This window comes from Rhinopithecus roxellana, chromosome 12 (assembly GCF_007565055.1).
Source record: "Rhinopithecus roxellana isolate Shanxi Qingling chromosome 12, ASM756505v1, whole genome shotgun sequence".
Taxonomy (NCBI): Eukaryota; Metazoa; Chordata; class Mammalia; order Primates; family Cercopithecidae; genus Rhinopithecus; species Rhinopithecus roxellana.
In genome coordinates this window covers 116,704,935-116,728,592 of record NC_044560.1, presented here as the reverse complement: position 1 = coordinate 116,728,592, position 23,658 = coordinate 116,704,935, and the positions used below count along the sequence as shown (strand labels likewise).

Sequence of the window (23,658 nt, the reverse complement as noted above, 5' to 3'; positions counted from 1 at the left end):
GTGGTAGTGGAGAGCGTTCAGGGGCGTGTGGGCCCCAGGTAGACCAAAAGGAGACTGAGGCTTTAGAGAAGGGGACCAAGCTGAGGGGGGAGCTTGGAGCTTCCAAGGGGGCCAGAGACTCACTGTCGCAGTTCCGCCTTGACAGCACTGGACACTCGGGGGTAGCAGACAGAGAAGAGGCCACAGGCCGAGGTGCGGGAGGTGAACCAGTCGCCGCCCGCCAGCCGCTTCACCAGCGGCACAAAGTGTGCCTCCAGGTCAGAGGGCGAGTGCTCGTGTGAGATGGCCCGTAAGGACTCCACTGCTTTGTCCCGCACCACTGTCTCCTCCACTGTGGCCAGCGACTCCAGAGGTGGCTGTGGTGAGAATATGAAGTCACTGGACAGCTCCCTCTCTACCATCCCCGGCCCTGGAGCTCCACCCTGCAACCCCCTCATGGGCTCATCTCCTCAGAGAAACCTTCCCTACTACCCATCCCAGCCTTCATTAAAACAGCATTTTTAAATGGTTGCAGTGAATGACTCAAAGGAAAAATGTCATATTATGCCAGCCAGCAGAAGGTCTCTGTCAGCGTGCCTTCCACAAACATTCTTATTTAGGGGTCCTTGAAGGAGTTTCACTGGGGTCCATGAATCTGAAAATTACACACGTCACTTTCTGAGGAGAAAGTTCTTAGCCTCTCAAAGTGCAATGATCATCACTGACACTGCGTAGAACATCCGTTCACTGTGTGTACTAGGCAGGACCACCGTGTTGTACCAGGGGTGCTTGTTCTTCCTCACTGAATTCTATAAAGCAAGTCCTGATTTTAAAGAAGAGAAAACTGAGGTACGGTCTAGCTTGCCCAAGCTAGTAATAGCTACAGGTCAGGATCGAAAACCTGACCTGAGTCTCCCATGAACAGGTACAGTTGTGCTGTCTCACACAACTCTGGTGACTGAATTGGCATCTCATGTTTCTGGGGGATTAGGGGGCTCGGGACTGCTTACTGGTCGTTACTGTGGGCCTAGAAAGACTGTGTCCTTCAGATATATATGACTGGCTCTCCACTGTATCCCCAGAGCCCAGCAGCACTCTTAGCACAAGACAGGAACTCTTAATTAGTGACCTACTGAAGGGAGACTCAACTTATCCCAACATGTTCAAATAAAGGTGGAGGTCTCTGGTTTGAAATTCAACTTGGGCTGACAGATATTTAAGGCAGGAAAAAAAAAATCATAAATGGAAATGCCTCCAGGGCCCAGTCAAGTAACAGAATGAAGCCATCAGTCAAGGTGACAGGCGGAGGTGGCAGGGGGCGTGAATACGAAGAGGCAGGCACTGGGGCACCTCGGAGAGCATATAGTCCAGGGAGGGCAGGTGCTCAACAGCTCCAGGGACTGTCACTATGGGAGGATGCAGCTGGCAATAAGCAAATCTGGTTTTCCAAATGCAATCCTCAAAAAAACTCAGGAGTTTTGTATGTGAGAAGTCTCATGGAACACATGCTACAACACGGATGAACCTTGAAGACATTATGCTAAGGGAAATCAGCTAAAAGTCAGAAGGACAAATATTTTCTGACTCCACTTACATTAGGGAATCTAGAACAGTCAAACTCATAAAGTAGAACGGTGGCTGCCAGGGGCTCGGGGATAGGAAATGGGGAGTTCATATTCAATAGGTCTGCAATTTCAGTTTGGGGAGACAAAAAATTCTGGTGATGGATGGTGATAACGGCTGCACAATGTGAATAAACTTACTGCCACAGAGCTACACACTTTAAAATAATTAAGATAGCCAGGCGCGGTGGCTCAAGCCTGTAATCCCAGCACTTTGGGAGGCCGAGACGGGCGGATCACGAGGTCAGGAGATCGAGACCATCCTGGCTAACACGGTGAAACCCTGTCTCTACTAAAAAAATACAAAAAACCAGCCGGGCGAGATGGCGGGCGCTTATAGTCCCAGCTACTCGGGAGGCTGGAGCGCTTGTAGTCCCAGCTACTTGGGGGGCTGAGGCAGGACAATGGCGTAAACCTGGGAAGCGGAGCTTGCAGTGAGCTGAGATCCAGCCACTGCACTCCAGCCTGGGCGGCAGAGCGAGACTCCGTCTCAAAAAAAAAAAAAAAAAATTAAAATAGCACATTCTACATATATTTTTACAGTAAAACTATTAAGAACAAAAACAAATGTTTAAAAATAGTTACAATGGGCCGGGCGCGGTGGCTCAAGCCTGTAATCCCAGCACTTCGGGAGGCCGAGACGGGCGGATCACGAGGTCAGGAGATCGAGACCATCCTGGCTAACATGGTGAAACCCCGTCTCTACTAAAAAATACAAAAAACTAGCCGGGCGAGGTGGCGGGCGCCTGTAGTCCCAGCTACTCGGGAGGCTGAGGCAGGAGAACGGCGTAAAACCGGGAGGCGGAGGTTGCAGTGAGCTGAGATCCGGCCACTGCACTCCAGCCTGGGCGACAGGGGAGACTCCGTCTCAAAATAAATAAATAAATAAATAAATAAATAAATAAATAAATAAATAAAAAATAGTTACAATGAATGATTCAAAGGAAAAATGTAATACTAAGCAAGCCAGCGTAATGTCATGGTCACAGGTCCTCGTGCTATCGTGAGGTCTCAGGTTCAGGATGGTCTCATGGGAGTGTGACCATAGGTGTGGTGTGACTGGGATACTGCAGGGACAGAGTTCCTCTTGTTCACCTCGGCTCTCCCATCACGTGGGCTGGCACAGAGAAGGCACTCAATCAACACCTGCCAAGTGACTAGAGGTGGAGCTTATGGTAATCTGTTATAAGGAGGCCTAGGGACAGAGGTTGAGCAGTAATTATGTAAGCCAAGGTTCTCTTCTCCCATAGGTTACTGCAAGAAGTAGTTCTCAAAGTATGATCCCTGACCACCCTACAGCAGAATCACCCAGGAGGCCTATCCCAGTGTGGACCAAAACAATCAGAGTTATCTGGAGGCAGGGCCCAGGAAGGTACACATTTAAGAAACTACAACTGATGCCTTTGCACAGTGAAGACTCACTACTGTGAAGCCGCTCTGTGAAGTCTGGGGGAAAGGGTTCTCAAACCTGGAGAGCACACAGGGTAGGGAAGAGTGTGAACCACCTAAAATCCTGTGGGCTTTTGTAAGAAGAGGGTCCGGGATTGAACAGATTCTCAAAGGGATCCACAATTCCAAAAGAGTTAGGAGCTGCTGGCCGGATGCAGTGGCTCACGCCTGTAATCCCAGAACTTTGGGAGGGCAACACAGGTGATCACTTGAGGCCAGGAGTTCCCGACCAGCCTGACCAACATAGTGAAATCCTGTCTCTACTGAAAATACAAAAATTAGCCGGGCATGGTGATGGGTGCCTGTAATCCCAGCTACTTGGGAGGCTGAGGCTTGAGAATCGCTTGAACCCAGGAGGCAGAGGCTGCAGTGAGCTGAGATCGCAACACTGCACTCCAGCCTGGGTGACAGAGCGAGACTCTGTTTCAAAGAAAAAATAAAATAAAAATAAAAAGAGCTGCTGACACAGAAACAACCCTCACACCCAGGCACGGTGGCTCACACCTGTAATCCCAGTACTTCGGGAGGCCGGGGTGGGTGGATCACCTGAGGTCAGGATTCTGAGACCAGTCTGACCAACAAGGTGAAACCCCGTCTCTACTAAAAATGCAAAAATTAGCTGGGTGTGGTGGCACACCCCTGTAATCCCACCTACTGGGGAGGCTGAGGCAGGAGAATCGCCTGAACCTGGGAGACAGAGGTTGCAGTGAGCCAAGATCACACCATTGTACTCCAATCTGTGTAACAAGAGTGAAACTCCATCTCAGGAAAAAAACAAAACAAACAAATGAAAAAAAAAAACAATCCTCACACTGCAGCTACAGGAGTCGCTGTAATTAATTCCATTTCGCCACTGCTGAGAGCGAGGGCTCAGAGTGGGTCTGACACATCTCTGGGTTTCCACAGCCTAGAGACTTTGCTCAATGTTTGTGGAATGAAGAAACTACACAAAGCCATTTTCTATTTCCCATAACCTGTCAAAATCCAGGTTAACAGCCACCTCCTCCAGGAAGCCTTCCCTGACAACTTCCCATCCCACCTAAGCAGGTTAGGTATCTACCCTGGGTTTTAAGGGGCCCCCTGCCTCCCTTGTCTACAGCTCTGAAAGCAACCAGGAGCCCTCTGAGCATAGTACATAGGAGTGGCTAAGAATTAGGGGACTGGGATCGAATCTGGACTCTGCCTCTTCCCAGCTCGGGCAATTCATTTAAACCAGCCTGTGCCTCAGTTTCCTCATCTGAGCAACAGAGCTAACATCAGTGCACAATTGTGTAAGGCTCTTGGGATGTGCACTGCAGGCAACGAGCAAGCACAAGCTATTCTGATCTGACTCTTCTCTGGTTTCCAGCACTGCCTGGTCCAGAGAGCCCCAGGATGTCTGCTGGCTGACACGAACGTCATACGCATCAGTCACAGGGAATTGCTTCCCAAAAGGAAGCGTGGGTTGACTGGGACTTTCCTCACTGAGAATGTTCTGTTGGGAGACCCTGGCCAGGTAAGAGAAGGATCCCTGGGTCCCAGCCCAGCTCCACAGCAAGCTTGAGTCCCAAGCTCAGTTGCAGACCCTGGGGGCCCTTGTTGAAGCCTTGGGGTTTCATAAAAATGATGTCTTCTGCTCCTAAGTCCTCTGAGAAGCTACTGAAAGCTACAAATTCACTGCTCAGAAGTTCCACCTGACAAATATCAGGCAGGGGCTACAGACAATTTTGTGAAATTCAAGGAACCCCTTCTAGGCTGGCCCCCAAACCTTATCATGCTCATGTGAAGAAGTCCTGTTTTTTGTAAAATGTATGAAACGATCTCATTTATATACAATTTTCTGTGTGTCCATATGCACAAATTATACATATACGCCCAGATGAAAGCTGAGATACCAGAATATAATGGTAACTATCAAGTTTCCTTAGATAACACTGTTGGGGAAAAAACAAATTACTGTATTTGCTCAAATCCCAAGATCCCAACAATGACAAGCACCATTCTTCTACACACCACTAACAGGGAGAACGGCTGCTGCTATACAACACCATCAAGGGCCGGTGCCACACTGTATCTGTAGCAACAGTGAAATACAGAATCACTGGGGGAGTGGTGCAGAGGCAGAGGCAGCAGCAGTGGCCCAGGACTCTGAGAACAGTGAAAACCAGGGGACTAGGCAACTTCTAAGGCCTTCCTTCCCAGATCATCTCTCAAACAATGCTTCTTGTTGGGATCTGACCCATCTTTTTTTTTTTGAGACGGAGTCTGGCTCTGTCACCCAGGCTGGAGTGCAGTGGCGCAATCTCGGCTCACTGCAAGCTCCGCCTCCCGGGCCCACGCCATTCTCCTGCCTCAGCCTCCCGAGTAGCTGGGACCACAGGTGCCCGCCACCGCGCCCGGCTAATTTTTTGTATTTTTAGTAGAGACGGGGTTTCACCGTGTTAGCCAGGATGGTCTCGATCTCCTGACCTTGTGATCCGCCCGCCTCAGCCTCCCAAAGTGCTGGGATTACAGGCATGAGCCACCGCGCCCGGCCAAGGGATCTGACCCATCTTTGTGTCCCTAGCCATCACCTAGCACGGGACACACAGGCAGGCAGTGGGGTGGGGATGTGGCAAAGAGTTAAATGGACAGACCGAGAATCCCAGCTCTGCCATCTACAAGGCATACAATCTTGAAGAGACACTTAACCTCTCAGTGCTCCAGGTGGCTCACCCATAAACAGGGAATCCCTCCTACCCCAAAGGCTGGATATGATGTCACAGCAACAATAATGACAACTGCAGTTAACATCTATTAGTACTTACTAAGTGCCAAGTACTGTGCTAGGGCTCTTCAAGATAATTTTTTTCTTTTTTGAGACGGAGTCTGGCTCTGTCACCCAGGCTAGAGTGCAGTGGCACGATCTCGGCTCACTGCAAGCTCCGCCTCCCGGGTTCACGCCATTCTCCTGCCTCAGCCTCCCAAGTAGCTGGGACTACAGGCGCCGCCACCTCGCCCGGATAGTTTTTTGTATTTTTTTTAGTAGAGACGGGGTTTCACCCGTGTTAGCCAGGATGGTCTCGATCTCCTGACCTTGTGATCCGCCTGTCTCAGCCTCCCAAAGTGCTGGGATTACAGACTTGAGCCACTGCGCCCGCCCAAGATAATTTTAAAAGGTTTTCATAATCCTATTTTGCAGATGAGAAAGGTACAACAGAGAGAGGTTAAGTAATTCTCTTACAAATCATATAGCAGCAAATAAGTGGTAGAACCCAGCCTGACTCCAAACCCACAGCCCTGTATGTAGAATCCCAGGTGAGGCCTGGCACTGGGCACCTACCTGACCACTAAATAGAAAGGATGACAACTGCACCCTGAGTTCACAATATTAAAAGCCACTACTGACTTGTCGGATTAAAGCAGATGTCCATGGCCTAGCTGTTCTGACGTGATCCCCACGCTCTCCAACATGCTCACCTCCCTGCCCTAAGTCGGCAGGGCCACGGGCCTGACCCTATGGGGTGGGCAAGAGGACTTCCTGCCTTCCACTCACCAGCAGGCAGTGCACGTACTCTGGGCCTCCCACCAGGGTAGTGAAGGTTCCCAGCTGTTCTGCCAGGGCCAGGAGGACCTCGTCTTCATCATAGATGGTATCTGTGGAACCAAGACAGACTTTGTGACTATCCCACCTCAACTCTGACCCCAGCCCAAGCTCAGAACTCACAGACTCCATTCTGCTTCCTCAGGCTGTCAGCACTCAGTTTCCCCATCCGCCCACTTGCTCCCCACTCTCCACCTGGGCTGACACAGAAATCACGGCACAGGCTTGGCTGGGATGAGAGAGCCCTAAGTCCTGCTTCTACCCTCTAGCAGGTGCAAAACACTGACTGAGTGATTCCACCTCTCTGAGTCCCAGCTTCTGCGTCTGTAAAATGGTGTTCACCATCCCTCCCTCGTAGTGAGGGTTACAGTGAGGAGCAAACACGACCAGGTGTATAAAGCACAGAGCAACGTCAACGAGAGCTTTTTTGGGGTCCAGCTTCTCCCCTCAGCACTGTTCTCTCTGCCAGAAATTTCTTTTTATCTTTGGAGATTCAGTTTAGCTACCCCTTCTTGCCCTTCTTGGAAGACTTCTAGGATGTCCGCTGGAACACCTCCTCTGGGCTCAGTCTCCCTCTCCCTCCATGCCACCTTTACCACACCCTTAACATAGGCTATAATCAGCGAGCCCAGGACTGGCTCCTCTCTATGCCCCAGTTCCTGCCAGAGCTGAGCCCAGACAGACAGCAATTCAGGTTTGTTGAAAAAATGAATACGTGAAGGGAAAATCTGTTCTGTCCCTAATGCCCACATCCAAAGGCCTCTCTCTTAAGCTCCATCCTCTCATCCCTGAGGCAGTGGGAACTGCTAATCCCTGCATAGCACAAGATGTTAATATGCCTGGCATCTATTACCACTTAAACCTCCTGCATTTAAGCTGGGTATATGGCAATCCAGCAACAGACTACATTTCCCAGACGCCCTTGCAGTTGCCAAGGCCATGTGACCTTGCTCTGGCCAATGGGATGTGAGTGTAAGTGGTGGGTTCAACTTCTGCGTCACCTCCTTATCACAACCGTCTCATTTAAGTAGTCATTATCATCATCCCCATTTTATGGTGGGTTCAAATCTTGCTTTACTGTTGGGTGCTTATACAGCAACTCACTTCATCTCTCTGAGCCTTTCTCATCCCCCAAATCACAATGGGCTGTTCTCACTTCATAGGGTTGTTCTGAGACCAAAGAGAAATAAATGCTTTCAGTGAAGAGCTCAGCACGGGGCCCAGTAGGAGGGTTAGCATCTCTGCCTCTTCCTTCAATAAATAAATTCTCGCCAATAAGACTCTGGCTACACTGTTCTTAGGCTCGTTCCCAGCCTCAGTTTCCCTGGCTCCCTCTGCACACAGTTAAAACCACCCTCACTGTTTTCTTTGTCCCCTGAAGACCTTATGCATATCCACAGACTCAATTCTTATCCATCTCTATCTCCAGTCTAGACCTTATAGCCAAGCAATGCTGCTGAAGGCCAAACACCTGGGAGCTGCCAGCACCCAGTCTTTCCACCAACCCACACAGAACTATCCTCCTTGTAAGGGTTGGCAGCTCCTTCTGAGCCAAGTCTGTCAACCCTCCCAACCTAAAGTCACTCTGATCATCACTAGCTGTCAGCTGGGAGACTGCAACAGCTTCTTACCTGGTTTTCCTGCTTCCACCTTTGCCCCTACACCATCTGGATCTCCCAGAACCCAGAGTGACTCTTTCAGGTGTAAAAGAAATCCTGACACTCTTTCATTTCAATCTGCCAATAGTTTCAAAGAAACCTGATCTCACATGTTGTGGTCACTGTTCTTCTCCAACCTCATGTCCTAGTCTCACTCTCCCTTAACAATCTTACTCAGCTCATGGCGACCTCACTGCTATTCTTTCAACACGCTGAGCACACATCTGCCTCTCCTCACAGCCTGAAATGCTCTTCCCACAGAGTCCCACATGGCTGGTGCCTCCATTCCACTCAGGACCCTCTCCCATTAAGCTTCCATAAAAACCCAGAGGGTTCAGAGAGCTTCCAGATGGTGAAACATGTGGAGGCTCTTGAAGGATGGTGGGCTTAGGGAGGGCAAGCAAGCTCCAGGCCCTTTCCCCCATACCTCACTCTATGCATCTCTTCATCCTTTGCAATATCCTTTATAACACACCGGTAAACATAAGTGTTACCCTGAGTTCTGTGAGCCTAATCAAACCCAAAGAGGGGGTCGTGGGAACCCCAACTTGAGGCTGATCGGTCAGAAGTTCCAAAGGACCTGCAACTGGTGGGCAGGGTTGGGGACAGTCTTGGGGACTGAGCCATCAATCTGTGGGATCTGACATTATCTCTGCAAAGACAGTGTCGGAACTGAATTAGAGGACAACCAGCTGCTGTCCACTGCTCAGTTTGGGGAAAAAACCCCAGACATATGGTCACAGAAGTCATGTTCTGTGTTATGATTGCTCTGGTGTGAAAGTAGAGGAAAGATGCAGAGTTTTCCTTACACACCCCGACTGTTAGGTACTGCTCTCATTAGACTCCTTTACAGATAAGGCAAATGAGGCTAAGGAAGGTGGAGTGACCTACTCAGGTTTCCCAGCAAGTCGGCAGCACAGCTGCTTGTTTCAAACCCAGGTCGCTCCAGTATTTTTCCTCTACAACTTCTTCACCACTTTATTATCCTGCCATGCCTCAGCATTCTAAAGCTTTCAAGTCTCCCCAACAGTTCACCAATAGAAGCCACCTGGTTTGGGGCCATTTGTTCAGTATCATATGAGCAGACTCTTCATGTAGCGTTCAGTCAGACACACCTGCACCCCTCAGTCACTAGAAGTGCCACTGCAGGCGAGTCACTGCACCTCTTTAGGCTCCAATATCCCATGTGTCCAGTGCGGGGAGGGGTAACAACCTCAAGCTCCTTCCTCCCCAGGGTCATCACTAGGTCCAACTAAGACGATCCCATACACAAGAGTTTAATTAGTGACAAAGCATTCTAAACCTTCAGCTGTGATTTCCGCTGGTATGAAGTATAGAGCATGAAGCGGTAATGGGAATAATGCTAACAGCGGGTTTACTACTAATTGGTAGTCCAGTCTGTGTCAGACAGTGTACTAAGTGCTTTACCTACATCCTCACAGACAGCAGTGCTTAGTAACAGCCTGGCAGCTAACGCTTTGGCAGCACGTACTGCACAGGGTCATAAGCACCTTACAGTATCTTATTTAGTCTTCGTGTTAAGTTACATAATTATGCCCATTTCACCTGTGAAGAATCTGAAGCAGGTAGATGTAAAATATCTTGCCCGAAGTCACACACCTAGAAAGTGGTAGAGCTCGGATTTGAAATCAGCCATTAACCAATGCTGTCAAGTTAAAGGCCAGAATGACTACCTAAATATCCCTTCTCAGTTACCTCCTAACTGCACGACCTTGGGCAAATGAATCACTTCACCTCTCTACACCTTGGCTTCTTCATCTATAAAATGGGGACAGCAGTATTACCTGCTTAAGGCACTGCTGTGAGATTAACTGGGTGAAAGGATGGTGATGTATGTTTACTGAGTACAGACAGCTTTCTAAACACTTCATATGAACTCAATTCTCACAAGATACAGTGTAGAACACGACCTGGTATATAGTAAACATATCATAAGTATTAGCAATTGTTATTAACACTGAATGTTCAGATCAACACTATGGCACATAGATGATTATCCCAATCTACAGATGAAAAATGTAAGAAACAGATAAACTAACTTGTCTAAAGTCACCAGCTTCCAACTGTTGGAGCTGCAACTCAAACCTGGTTCTATCTGCCTCTAGATCCCTCTCACCAATGCCTGCCTCCAGCATTCCAGACCACTCTGTTAGAGCAAAACTGCACTTCTCTGAATCCCTTTTCCCACTCCATAATGTCTAGCACAGGGCAGACGTTCACAAACCATATGTTAAATCCACAAGTCTTCTCTTATCTAGTGAAAAACACCTCCCAAGAGTCCCCACATCTGGGTCCCAGGGCTCCCCTTCATTACCTGTAAGGAAAGGCAGAAGCTCACTTCGGGTCCTTTCGACCCCAAGGGCCAAGGCGATGGTGGACAGCTTCTTGATGCTGTTGAGGCGAAGCTAATGAGAGAACAAGAAGAGGAGGGGAGAATGTTAGACATTCCAGACACACATGAGTTCGGACAGCTCTGAACCCAGTCAGCCCCTGGAAGCCTTGCTTGGTTACGTGTGAAGATGCTCAACAGTAATTTGGCAAACACCCACCAAGAGACCCTGTGACCTCGAGCTAATCATTAAATAACAACAATAGTAGTGGCAGCAGCAACAAATGCAAAAGAACATCCCTTGGTTCTTATGGAAGCAACACCTCCTCAGTTGAACTTTCCAAGACCACTCTGTTGAAAACTGTACTCCCTCTCCTCCTCTCTCTTCATCACCTTCTCCTGTACTTAGTACCACATAACATGCGAATACACTGTACTTTAACAGCAGCAGCCACTTTATAACATGCTTCCTCTGTGCCAGGTCCTCGGCTAAACACATCCACACACCTGCACCCCTGTCACTACTAGCTGGAGTCCCATTTTACAGACAGGGAAACAGGCTCGGGGAACAAAAGCCCCTTTCAGGGTCAGAGAGCTAAGATCACATGGAGCAGGATGTAAAGCCAGGATTGCTGGCTAAGTGATCATAAAAGAACAACACTCCAGCCTGGGCAACAGAGTGAGACTCTGTCTCAAAAAAAAATAAAGAGCAAACAATATTACAATAAAATGACGACAAAAACAAGAGTAGCATTAGCAGTAGTAATAATACCACCAGAATAGGAGGCTGAATGGCAGCCTCAAAAAGTTACTTCCCAGTGATGAGCATGTCAAAGAGTCTTTGCAGACGTAGTTAAGTGTGTCCAGATCATTCTAAACGGAGGGTTAGCCTTAAATCCAATGACAGTGTCCTTCTAAGAGACAGAAAGGAAGACAGATACACAGAGGGGAAGGCAAGCATGTGAAGATGGGTGGAGAGAGCAGGTGATGCATCCACAAGCCAGGGAACACAAGGAATTGCTGGCACCACCGGAAGTCCTAACTTCCAGAAAGGCATGGAATGGGTCTCCCTCAGAGCCTCCAAAGGAACCGACCCTGCTAAGACCTTGATTTCAGACTTCTGGCCTCTAAAACTTGTTGTGTTAAGCTACCCAGTTCGTGGTGATTTGCTGTGGCAGTCCTAGAGAACTATTTTATTTGGCTAACAAACATAATAGATCTCATGCCAAGCATTCACATGTTGGGACCTCATTTGATCCTCTAGATCCTAGAAGAAAAGCATGGCTAATGTCGTCTTTTCACCACTTTGGAAAGTGAGGCTCAGAGAGGTAAAGACACCTGCTAAAGCCAACACCAAGGGAGTGTGGGATCCAAAGCCAGCTGCTCTGACTGCAGGCCAGACTGTGGAACTCTCCCCTCATTTCTTCATCTCCACCACAATGCCTCTCCTATTATTAATAGCTCCCAGCACTGTCACAAGAATGGAATGAGCTCATGTGTGTAGGAGTGGGAGGAAATGCTTTCGCCAGTGGGAGAGTGACTAATGGTCCCACAGGGGACCTTTCTTCCTGGATAGAGGCAGAACAGGTAGGGACAGGGCGAGGTTGAGGAGCAGGACCTCCCTCAGCCTGTTCTGTTCTGAGGCCCCACGTAACTGACACGAGGTCTACAAGTGACTAACATCCTGCGTGAGGGGTTCTCCGGTCCAGGAGTTGAAGAGTATCTTTGGGATCACAGACGATGAGCATCTGATGAAGTGTTGTGATGGTCTCTCCTCAGAAAAATGCACACAGTTAATCTTTCATACATGTGGTCCAAAACTTACCATCCTGGCATGAAACGGACCTCAGGATAGAGTACTACAAAACCTGCAACTGATTTTCAGCTAAAAAATAAAACGTATGGCCGGGCGCGGTGGCTCAAGCCTGTAATCCCAGCACTTTGGGAGGCCGAGACGGGCGGATCACGAGGTCAGGAGATCGAGACCATCCTGGCTAATACGGTGAAACCCCGTCTCTACTAAAAAAATACAAAAAACTAGCCGGGCGACGAGGCCTGTAGTCCCAGCTACTCGGGAGGCTGAGACAGGAGAATGGCGTGAACCCGGGAGGCGGAGCTTGCAGTGAGCTGAGAGCCGGCCACTGCACTCCAGCCTGGGCGGCAGAGCAAGACTCCGTCTCAAAAAAATAAAATAAAATAAAATAAAATAAAATAAAATAAAACGTATATAGAGACAGACCTATAGAAAAATGAACAACTAATATGGCAAACACTAACAATTACTGACCTGGGGTGTCTAAGTATAGAGGTGCTCACTGCACTAGGCTAAAAGTCAGCAAAACTTTTTCTATACATTCCCAGACAATAACTATTTGCAGCTTTGCAAACCTAACTACTGAACTCTGCCTGTGTGGCACTGAAAGCAACCATAGAACCAGAACTAGAGAAGCAAACAGGCATAGCTACGTTCCAATAACTTTATTTGCAAAAGTAGACAGTGGGCTGAATTTGGCCCACGGACTGTAGCTTGTTGACCCTTGTATTAGTCTTCCAACGTTATGCAAGTCTGAAAACTTTCATAATAAAATACCATGGGGAGGCCGGACACGGTGGCTCACGCCTGTAATGCCAGCAATTTGGAAGGCCAAGGCAGGCGGATCACGAGGTCATGAGATTGAGACCATCCTGGCTAACACGGTGAAACCCTGTCTCTACCATAAATACAAAAAGAAATTAGCCGGGCGTGGTGGTGCACGCCTGTAATCTCAGCTACCGGGGAGGGTGAGGCAGAAGAATGGTGTGAACCCGGGAGGCGGAGCTTGCAGTGAGCAGAGATCACGCCACTGCACTCCAGCCTGGGCGACAGAGCAAGACTCCATCTCAAAAACATGAAAAAAAAATTAATTAATTAAAATAAAATAAAATACTGTGGGGAGTATTGACCTATTTGTCTATTTCTTTCCTCTTTGTTTTCTCCAAGTTGATCTGTGTGTTATTTGTGTGTATATATATGGGAAAATATACACACGGGCTAGGGCCACACTAGGTGAGCAGCAGTCCTGAGGACAATGAGACGGTACAGGGAATAATCACAATGAATAATCACAAGCGTAAATGTCAGAACCTTAGCAACAAACATTTACTGTTTGCTACGTGCTTGGCAGCATTCCAAGTGATTGACATGGATGATTTAACACATTGAAGCCTCCTAACTGCTCCGAGGTACGTATTGTTAGTAGCATACCCACTTCACTGGTGAGGACACTGATGCTCAGAGACGAGGCTGTCACTTACTGGAAAGCAACGAAGCCGGGCAGCCTGACTCAATTTCAACATCATGCTGTCATTTAGGCAAAAATGTCTGTACGACAAAGCTTCCATAAAAACCAAAGAGGATAGGATTCAGAGAGCTTCCCAATAGCAGAACATGCAGATTCTTGGGGGGGTGGCATTTCCAGGGATGGCATGAAAGCTCCCCGTCCCTTCCCCCATAGCTTACCCTATGCATCTCCTCATCTGTCTCCTTTGCAATATTCTTTATAATAAACCGGTAAACCTAAGTGTTTCCTGAGTTCTGTGAGCCGCTCCAGCAAATTAATCAAACCCAAAGAGGGGGTCGTGGGAACCCCAACTTGAAGCTGAGGATGCCCAAGAGGTGGGCCCATGACAATCAGGCTGCTCTCCCGTGGCACAGAGTCCCCTTCCTCTGCTGTTCTTTCGGATTCTGCTTTTGGTTTCATTAAAAGTGTTTCTTCAGGCAGACAGCATCATCAACGCTTGAGAAAGGTGGCCTACGGTGGTACTACAGGGCTGCAAAGTCCAGGTTCAAGGCTAAAGTGCTTACATATTAGCTGTGGAATCTTGGGCAATCCTTGTACCTTTCTGAGCCTCAATTTTCTCATCTGTGAAGTGGGGATGATGAGAATACCTACCCTCAGAGGGTTGCCTTGAGTACGAAATGACATTCTACAAGGACACCCTAGCACTAGGGGAAGATTAATAATGGCAGCCGTGGCAACCACGCCTCACTGACAGCATCCTGATTTTGTTCAGATTATTAAGAAGGACACTGTGGCAGCTGGTCCACTTATGTTTCTTTTCCCTTTTTCCACCATGACAGAATAATAACAGCAAATACTTCCTCAGTCTCTACTACGCCCCAGGCTTTAATGTTTTAACTCCTTTAACCCTCACAATCCCGTGAGGGAAATACAGAATCCCCCATCTTAAGGCAGAGAACACAAAGGCACAGGGAGGTAAACTGCATACAGCTTACTGGTGGCAAAGCCAGGATTTGAATCCCAGCCACCAGGTTCTTAACCAGTACTATGGATTCATATTCGCTGTTTTTTCTTTTTTGTTGTTCTTGCTGTTGTTTTGAGACAGGGTCTCGCTCTGTCACCAAGGCTGGAGTGCAGTGGCACGATCGCAGCTCACTGTACCCTTGACCTCCCGGGCTCAAGTGATTCTCCCACCTCAGTTACCCAAGTAGATGGGTCTACAGGCAGGTGTCACCAAGCCCAGCTAGTTTTCTAACTTTTTGTAGAGATAAGGCCTCACTATGTTGCCCAAGCTGCCCTCAAACTCCTGAGCTCAAGCGATCCTCCCGCCTCGATCTCCCAAAATGCTAGGATTACAGGCATGAGCCACTGCGCCCGGCTTTGTTTTTTGCGTTTTTTTTTTTTTTTTTTTGTGGAGGGGTGGGGTGGTGCCATGGATCCCCTTAGTAGGTCTAATAATGAACACAATTTTGAAACAGAGGTGAACATAAATGACACTAGAAGGTATGTATAATAGTAGAAATGACATGTGAACACATTCTGGCGACAGTCACAGGTTTTGCTAACACTATCTATGATATACTATAGGGATATTATAATTCATAACAGAAAGGAAGTTAAATGTAAGTTAGAGGTTAATGAAAATAAAGATGTTATAATTCCCAGGCAGGTCCAAACTCATGGACCTGCCTGGGAATTGCAGATGATCCCCAAGTTAAGAACTCCTGTACTGGGCTACACTGCTGCTCATCATCCCTGGTTTTCAGCTGTACACATGACCCCTGGAAAAGACATTTCTGAATTGCCTTTGCATCTGAATGTGACTATAAGACTAACATCTGGCCAATAAAATCCAAGTGGAAATGTTTTGTGCAGCTTATAGGGATGGTGTTCACACTTATCTTCCCTCCTTCCTGTCTGGAATGGAGTTATAATGGTTGGGGCTTCCGCAGCCAACTTGGGGACCTGAGGTAACCTGGGGGACAGGGAGGGTAGAATGGAGGACACAAGCAGCGTGTAATGGTAAGAGCCCAGGACCCTGACACCATGAAGTGCCACAGCGGCCTGGACTGCCACCAGACATTTTGGTCATCAGTCAGAAATAAACTTCAAGCTCATTTAAGCCCCTGTTATTTAGAGTTTTCCTACTACTTATAGCCAAACTTAACCTCAACTAACTCTGCACATGACCTAGTTCTGGGCAAAGAAATAGACAAGCAAGTCTGCTGAGGAGATTCAGGACAGACTTTCCTCCTTAATAAAAGGGAGGAGGGGAAGAACCTCTGTGTCCTAAGCTGGCCCCTGGTAAACTGCAAGAAAAAGTGCAGTCCCACTAGGACAGCAGCTGCTGCTGGAATCTTACAACCAAAATAGGCCAGTAAAAAAACCGCATTTCTGTGATATCTTTAAGCCGACCCAATTCTGTGACAGCTTTGAGCTGCTGAACTTGCTATATGAGAAATAAAAAGAACCCTTACTTGTTTAAACAACTCTTGGTTGGGGTTCCTGTCACATTCCTGATAGAAAAGCTATTAATATCATCCTTAAGAAATCTTGACTGGCGGTTGATCATGTCATATGCTGAGGAGAATTCCCTGTGTACTGACTATCTCCCAAGCATGTCCCCACCAAGCACCTGCTACAGTTGTGATACTGTGAAATACAGATTTGGGCTCCGTCCCCATTTCCTTGCATACAACTCCTCAAATCCTTGGAATCTCCAAGGTGGTTTTTGTATGCTAATGTTGACTGACACCTTCAGGATGGGGTCCACAGTCACTGGGAAGACAGTCATGGAAAACACAGAGACATGATTAGAGGGTTGGGATTTTCAGCCCCGCCCCACACCCTCCAGGGAGCGAGAGGGGCTGAAGGTCAAGGTGATCACCAGGTTTAATCAATCCTGCCTACCTAACAATGCCTTTACAAAAACCCATAAGGACAGGGCCTGGGGGCTTCAACACAGCTGAACACACACAGGTTCCTGGAGGGTGGTGCACCCAAGAAGGGCATGGAAGCTCCACACCCCTTCCACCATGGCTCACCCTATGCCTCTCTTCATTTGTATTCTTTATACTATCCTTTATAATAAACTGATATACTTAAGTGTTTCCCTGAGTTCTGAGAGCTGCTCTAGTATATTAATCAAACCCAAAGGCAGGGTGGTCATGGGAACTCCAACTTGAAGCAGGTAGATCAGAAGTTCTGAAGGCCCAGAATGGCAACTGAAGGCGAAGGTCAAGGTGCAGTTTTGAGGCCTGAGCCCTCAACCTGTGAGACCCAACACTGTCTCCAGGTCACGTGTGAACTAAGCTGGAGGACACCCAGTTGGTGTGCGCTGCAGAACTGATTGCTTGCTTGGTGGTGGAGAAGAATCCCTCCCCCAACAACACACATTTAGTCATGGAAGTCTTCTTCTGTGTTGTTGATTGTTGGGTTGAGAGAGTAGGAATTGGGATTTTCCAAAGAGTCCACCTATATATATGGTTCCACGACAGCACTTACCACCCTAGACTGGGACTCTCTGTGTCCCAGCAGGCCTCAGCACAGAGCCTGCTCTGTGGTGACTTAACAAATAAAATCCCCCTTTCCACTACATGCACCTGTGGAAAGGGGACCCACTTTTAAAGACCCATCCTGCATTCAACCCAAGGAGCCTTCCATAATATGAATCTATATGGTATAATCCCACATGTAGTATGTCTTCCCTTCACAATCAGAATAAAAGCTAAGGCCCTACTCTGGCTTACAAGGCCCAACACAATCTTACCCTAGTCTATTGACCCATTCTCACTGGGCCTGGCTTGTCACAATGGCTTCCTTGATAGTAACCAAAAAAACAAACAAACAGCCCAGTGTATTCCCAATCCAGGCCTTAACACTTGCTGACTTGGTCCCACATGGTTCCCCAGATGCCCCACTTCCTCAGGTCTGCTCAATCCCCACCATATGACTACCAGAGGTAAACCAGCACACTAAACAAGCCAATTTCACTGCATCTTCACAACCAGGCACATGCTGATTCTTCATCACTATCCCCATTTTGCAGATGAGGAATCTAGGCTCAAAGAGGGGAAAGTACTGCTCCAGGGGCACACAGGGAGCAAACTGGTAGAGTGGGGGTTCAAACTTCAGTCATCCTCAACTCTTCCCTCTACATCACCCACCAGCAAATCCCATCAGTCCCCCTCAACATGTCCTGACTGTAACCACACTTCCCCACTACGTGCTAACACTGGTCCTGGGTGCTCTGTAAAGGCACCTCAACAGGACCAGTGTTCCTGCCCAACCCCTATGACAGCCAGAGGAAAGATCCTTTAAAATTATATCAGAACCCATCATTCCTACTCAAAGCCTTGCAATTCCCCGCCCCCCTCCGCCATCTTCAAGGCTTTCACCTTGGCCCACAGGCCTCACCTGATCTAGTCCTGGTCTAGTCCTCACCTCCCACCACTTTGCCATTTTCTCTGCCTCAGTCGGCCTTTTTGCTGTGCTTTGAACGCATCAAGCATCCTCCCACTCCTGGTCTTTGTATCAACCATTCCCTCTGCCCAGACTGCTCTTCCACAACCTGTTCATTTCATTCAAATACTTGTTCAACACCACTTTCTCAGAGCAGCTTTCTCTAACCTCCCTATCCAACACAGCAGCCCCAGGTGCTTGCTCCATTCCCTGTACCTGTCTTATTTTGTTCTTTTTTTTTTTTTTTTAAAGACAGAGTCTTGCTGTCACCCAGGCTCTCACCGCAGCCTCGATCTCCCTGATTCGAGCGATCCTTCGACCTCAGTCTCCTGAGTAGCTGGGACCACAGGCCTGTGGCATCACACCAGCTAAATTTTTTTTTTTTTTGGTAGATACAGGGTCTCACTTTGTTGCCCAGGCTGGTCTTAAACTCCTGGGCTCAAGCGATCCTTTCACTTTGGCCTTCCAAAGTGCTAGAATTGGTCAGGTGCAGTGGCTCATGCCTGTAATCCCAGCACTTTGGGAGGCCGAGGCAGGCAGGGAGTTTGAGACCAGCCTGACCAACATGGTGAAACCCACTCTCTACTAATACAAAAATTAGCCAGATGTGGTGGCGGGCACCTGTAATCCTAGTCACTCGGGAGGCTGAGGCGGGAGAATCACTTGAACCCAGGAGGCAGAGGTTGCAAAGAGCAGAGACGGCCTGCACAACAGAGTGAGACTCTGTCTCAAAAAAATATATATATATATAACCAAAGTGTTAGAATTTGGCTTGAGCCACCATGCCCAGCAATTTTTCTTCTTAGCAATTACTGCCACTGACATTCCATTACAGATCTACTATCTGTCTCCCATACCAGAATGTAAACCCCGGAAGGGCAGCTTTGTTCCCTACTGTACGTCTAGTATCTAAAACAGAGTCTGGCACATAGGAGGTGTTGATAAATATTTGCCGAACAAATAAATCAAGACTACAGGATTTCATATCCTGTGTTCCTTCTAGTATCCTGAACTATCTCAGACACAACTAAAATATTCGGCATATGAATATAATCAGCAACCTTGTGTCCCACCCTAGACTCTATTCCACCCTTAGGTCCTACTTCCTTTCCTGACTCCTCCACTTCTCAGCTGCACAGCTTTGGCTACGTTATTTATGGTGCTTCAGTTTCCTCATCTGGGAAGTGTGGACAAGGACAGGACCTACTTCAAAGAGTGATGATGAGAATTCAGTAAGATTGTCAGTGTTATTCCTCTGCACTGTACCTAGCATAGAGCAAGCACCCAGTAATTTCTTACTCAGATGGTTTAAGTCAGAGGTTGGCATTTTTTTCTTCCCTGCAACAGGCTAGACAACAAATATTTTTTTTTTTTTTTTTTTTTTGAGACGGAGTCTCGCTCTGTCACCCAGGCTGGAGTGCAGTGGCCGGATCTCAGCTCACTGCAAGCTCCGCCTCCCAGGTTCCCGCCATTCTCCTGCCTCAGCCTCCCGAGTAGCTGGGACTACAGGCACCCGCCACCTCGCCCGGCTAGATTTTTGTGTTTTTTTAGTAGAGACGGGGTTTCACCGTGTTAGCCAGGATGGTCTCGATCTCCCGGCCTCGTGATCCGCCCGTCTCGGCCTCCCAAAGTGCTGGGATTACAGGCTTGAGCCACCGCGCCCGGCCGACAGCAAATATTGTAAGCTTTGAGGGCCAGACCATCTCTGTTACAACTACGTAACTCTGGGCTGTAGCACAAAAGTAGTCCATAGGAGCTTCCAGACAGATGAACACCTAGTGGTTCCTGGAAGGTGGAATGCCCAGGGAGGGCATGGAAGCGCCACACGTCTTCCCCCAAACCCTGCGTGTGTCTTCATCTGTAGCCTTTGCAATATCCTTTAGAATAAACCGGTAAGCTGCCTAGCTCTCTGATCCTGGCACAAAAACAACTCCCTACAAATGTTTGCTGGTTAGTGGATGGATGGATGGATGGAAGGATGGAACGACAGACAGCTGAAGGAAGTGATCCTGGAGTTAAAAAAAAAAAAAAAAAACTGGCTGGGCACAGTGGCTCACGCCTGTAATTCCAGCACTGTGGGAGACTGAGGGAGGAGATCACCTGAGATCAGGAGTCTGAGACCAGCCTGGCCAAGACGGGAAACCCAGTCTCTTTTAAAAACACACACACAAAAATTAGCCAGGCGTGGTGGCCTGAGCCCGTAGTCCCAGCTACTCAGGAGACTGAGGCGGGAGAATTGCTTGAACCCGGGAGGCGGAGGTTGCAGTGAGCCGAGATCACGTCAGTGCACTCCAGCCTGGGCAACAGAGTGAGACTCCATCTCAAAAAACAAAACAAAACAACAACAAAAAACTATGGCCATATCTGTTCCCTCTTCCTGGGAGGCTCTTCCCCACCTTCTTTCAATCTCTTCTTAAATTCTGCATCCTCAGAGAGGCCTCGCCTGATTGGCCTACTTAAAATGGATCTGCCCCACCCCACTTTGTACTTGCTGTGCCCTCTGCCTTTAGGTGTGTTCTCAAACTTGATCTCAACAAGGCCTCCCTTCACCACATTTTAAAACTGCATCCCCCAGGCCGGGGAACAGTGGCTCATGCTTGTAATCCCAGCACTTTGGGAGGTCAAGGTGGGTGGATCACCTGAGGTCGGGAATTTGAGACCAGCCTGACCAACACGGAGAAACCCCATCTCTACTAAAAATACAAAATTAGTTGGGAGTGGTGGCACATGCCTGTAATCCCACTTGGGAGGCCGAGGCAGGAGAATCGTTTGAACCCGGGAGGCAGAGGTTGCAGTGAGACAAGATCACGCCATTGCACTCCAGCCTGGGCAACAAGAGCCAAACTCCGTCTCAAAAACAAACAAACAAAACCCCTGCATCTCCCATCTCTCTTATTTTTATTTGTCTCCCTACTGCTTATCCCCAGTATACTCTGTTCATTGTCTCTCCTCACTGCAAAGTAAACTCCCCTACTGCATACCAGTGCTTAGAACAGTGACCAGCACAGAATAGAGGGCCAATTCAATATGGATTCGCTGCCACAACATCCTGTGTTTCCTTCCCATCACTTTTCACACACTCATCTGTTTAGCTCTGTTGACCTGTTTCACACCTGAATCCTGTATAGCAACTGGTGTCTCCACTATATCCCCAGCATCATACCTGATACATGGCACGTGTTTACTGAACAAAAGAATTCATACAACCGCCCTATGAACTAGATAATTATCCCCATAAAAGAGAAGAGGAAACAGGCCTAGAGAGATTAACTAACTTGCGCATGTCAATCAGTGAGAAGTGGAAGGGCCAGGAATACAACCACAGCCGGTCTGCCCCCAGAAACAGTGATATACCAGGAACCTAGGAGGCGGGACCCACGTTTGGCAGGTTACCCAGTGCACCTTGTTCAATTTTATAAATGCGAAAACTGAGACCTAAAGGGAGGATGGGACCTCTTTAATCACCACTCCCAATAATCACAGCTAATATGTATCAGGCCCTTACAACAGGTCTGACACCATTCGACTTTTTATTTGTGCCATAATTCGTTCAGTCCCTCACAAGTCCGTCCAGCAAGACCAGGACTACAATTAGCCCATATTTTATGGAACACGGAGGCCCAAAGCGGTGAAGTAACTTGTACAAGGTCACACAGCGGGTGGCAGGCTGGCTCAGAGCCTTGGGTCACCGCATCCCATAACCAGGAATGTCCATCCGGGCTGGGCGCGGTGGCTCACGCCTGTAATTCCAACACTTTGGGAGGCAGAGGCGGGTGGATCGCTTGAGGTCAGGAGTTCCAGACCAAGGCTGGCCAACATGGCGAAACCCGTCTCTACTAAAAACACAAAAATTAGATGGGCGTGGTGGCTCGCGCCGGTAATCTGAGCTACTTAGGGGGCTGAGGCGCGAGGATGGTTTGAACCCGGGAGGCAGAGGTTGCACTGAGCCAAGATCGCGCCATTGCACCCCAGCCTAGGCGACACAGAGGCTGTCTCAAAAAAAAAAGAAAGAAAGAATGAATGAAATGTTCATCCGCTTAGCAAATCCTTCACTCCCTATCCTGATCAATGGGAGGATCCGGGGAGATGGGGAAGCGGGTTTCTACAACCTAATTCGCTCTTCAGTTTGGCTAGTCCCCACCTTTGGGGGGGGTGTTTTTGCGTCCCCGTCCTCTTAGGACACCTAAACCAAAATGAGAGGTAGAAGAAGAGCAGGAATTGGGATGGCAGGCCTTCGTCTCTCGGTCCCCACTTAGGCCAGCAGTCGAAACCCAGAAAAGAAAAAAACCTTCCCAGATCCTGACCCATCAGGCGGCTCTACCCTACTCGGAGCAAGTCACGAGCGCCCCACATCTCCAAGGGGCCATTCAGAGGCCGCCGCCAATCACAGATCCCTCCTCTCTCCCGGACCCAGTCTGCCGACCCCAGGCCTGGCTGCAACCTCCCAGGACCGCGTACCGCCGCGCGCACTGAGCAGGCCCGGGACCCTCGAGGCTAGCGCAGGCCCCCGCCCTCCACTGGACCGACACCCAATCAAGAGCGCCGTCTCAATGAGTCCGGGCACTCGGGGAGATAAGAGACGCACGTTGATTGGCCGCCACCCCTTCCGCCACTCCCAGCGAACGCTGAGTCTTCTCCGCGAGGGCTGCCCATGCCCCCAGGTACCCTTCCTCGTCTTCCCCAAGTCCCCCGTAGCCTCCGTACCTGAACGTCCTCGTTGCGGAGTTCGTCTATGAGCACCGCGATGGGGTACAGCGAGTCGTCGCCGTCGGCCGCCGCCATCTTGGCTCCGTCCCGTTCCTGTCAGACTGCGGCCAGCGCTATGCTGAAACCGGGGGGCAGAGCTGGGAGGAGGAGGAAAAGCATGCTTGGGGGCGCCCGAGCCAGTTTACAGGGGCTGCTCCACGGCCATTGGCCGCGCTACGCCGGCCTAAGCCCGCGTTTCTTTGGTCCGGACTAGTGAAGTCCCGCCCACTTCCCATTTGCCATTGGTCGAGAGAACGAGATTTGACTAGTTTGAGCCTAGGAGAGGGGGAAGAAAGCGGAAGTCAGCCGTGTCCTAGCGACCAAGATTGTACCCGCCCTCGTCGCTGCTAACAACGACCGGGACGAGCAGTTGTTTCTAGCCAATGAGGGGTGATAGGGGGAGGACGCTAAGCCTGACCTTTGGTGGGTCCAGGGATGGTTTCTGCGCGTGCGTCAGTGGTAATACGTGACGTCATGTGGGGAGCGGGAGGGTGTGCAGATTTTGGGTTACCCGGCCGTGGTTCCGCTGGCTGGCGGGCTGGCTCCCCGC

The 23,658-nt window shown here is 49.0% G+C and overlaps 1 protein-coding gene across 1 annotated transcript in view; it reads right to left on the bottom strand.

Annotated features, from left to right (window-relative positions):
• PPP2R1A (protein phosphatase 2 scaffold subunit Aalpha) overlaps window positions 1–23,436 on the bottom strand; it is a 39,148-nt gene extending 15,712 nt beyond the window's left edge. Inside the window, exons 1-4 of the mRNA XM_010376528.2 lie at window positions 23,067–23,436; window positions 10,606–10,696; window positions 6,565–6,665; window positions 124–356 (exon numbers count right to left, since the gene is read on the bottom strand). Coding sequence (XP_010374830.1) covers window positions 124–356; window positions 6,565–6,665; window positions 10,606–10,696; window positions 23,067–23,144 — 503 coding nt within the window. The 5' untranslated portion in view covers window positions 23,145–23,436. The remainder of the gene's footprint in view (window positions 1–123; window positions 357–6,564; window positions 6,666–10,605; window positions 10,697–23,066) is intronic.
• Between the last annotated feature and the right edge of the window lie 222 nt (window positions 23,437–23,658).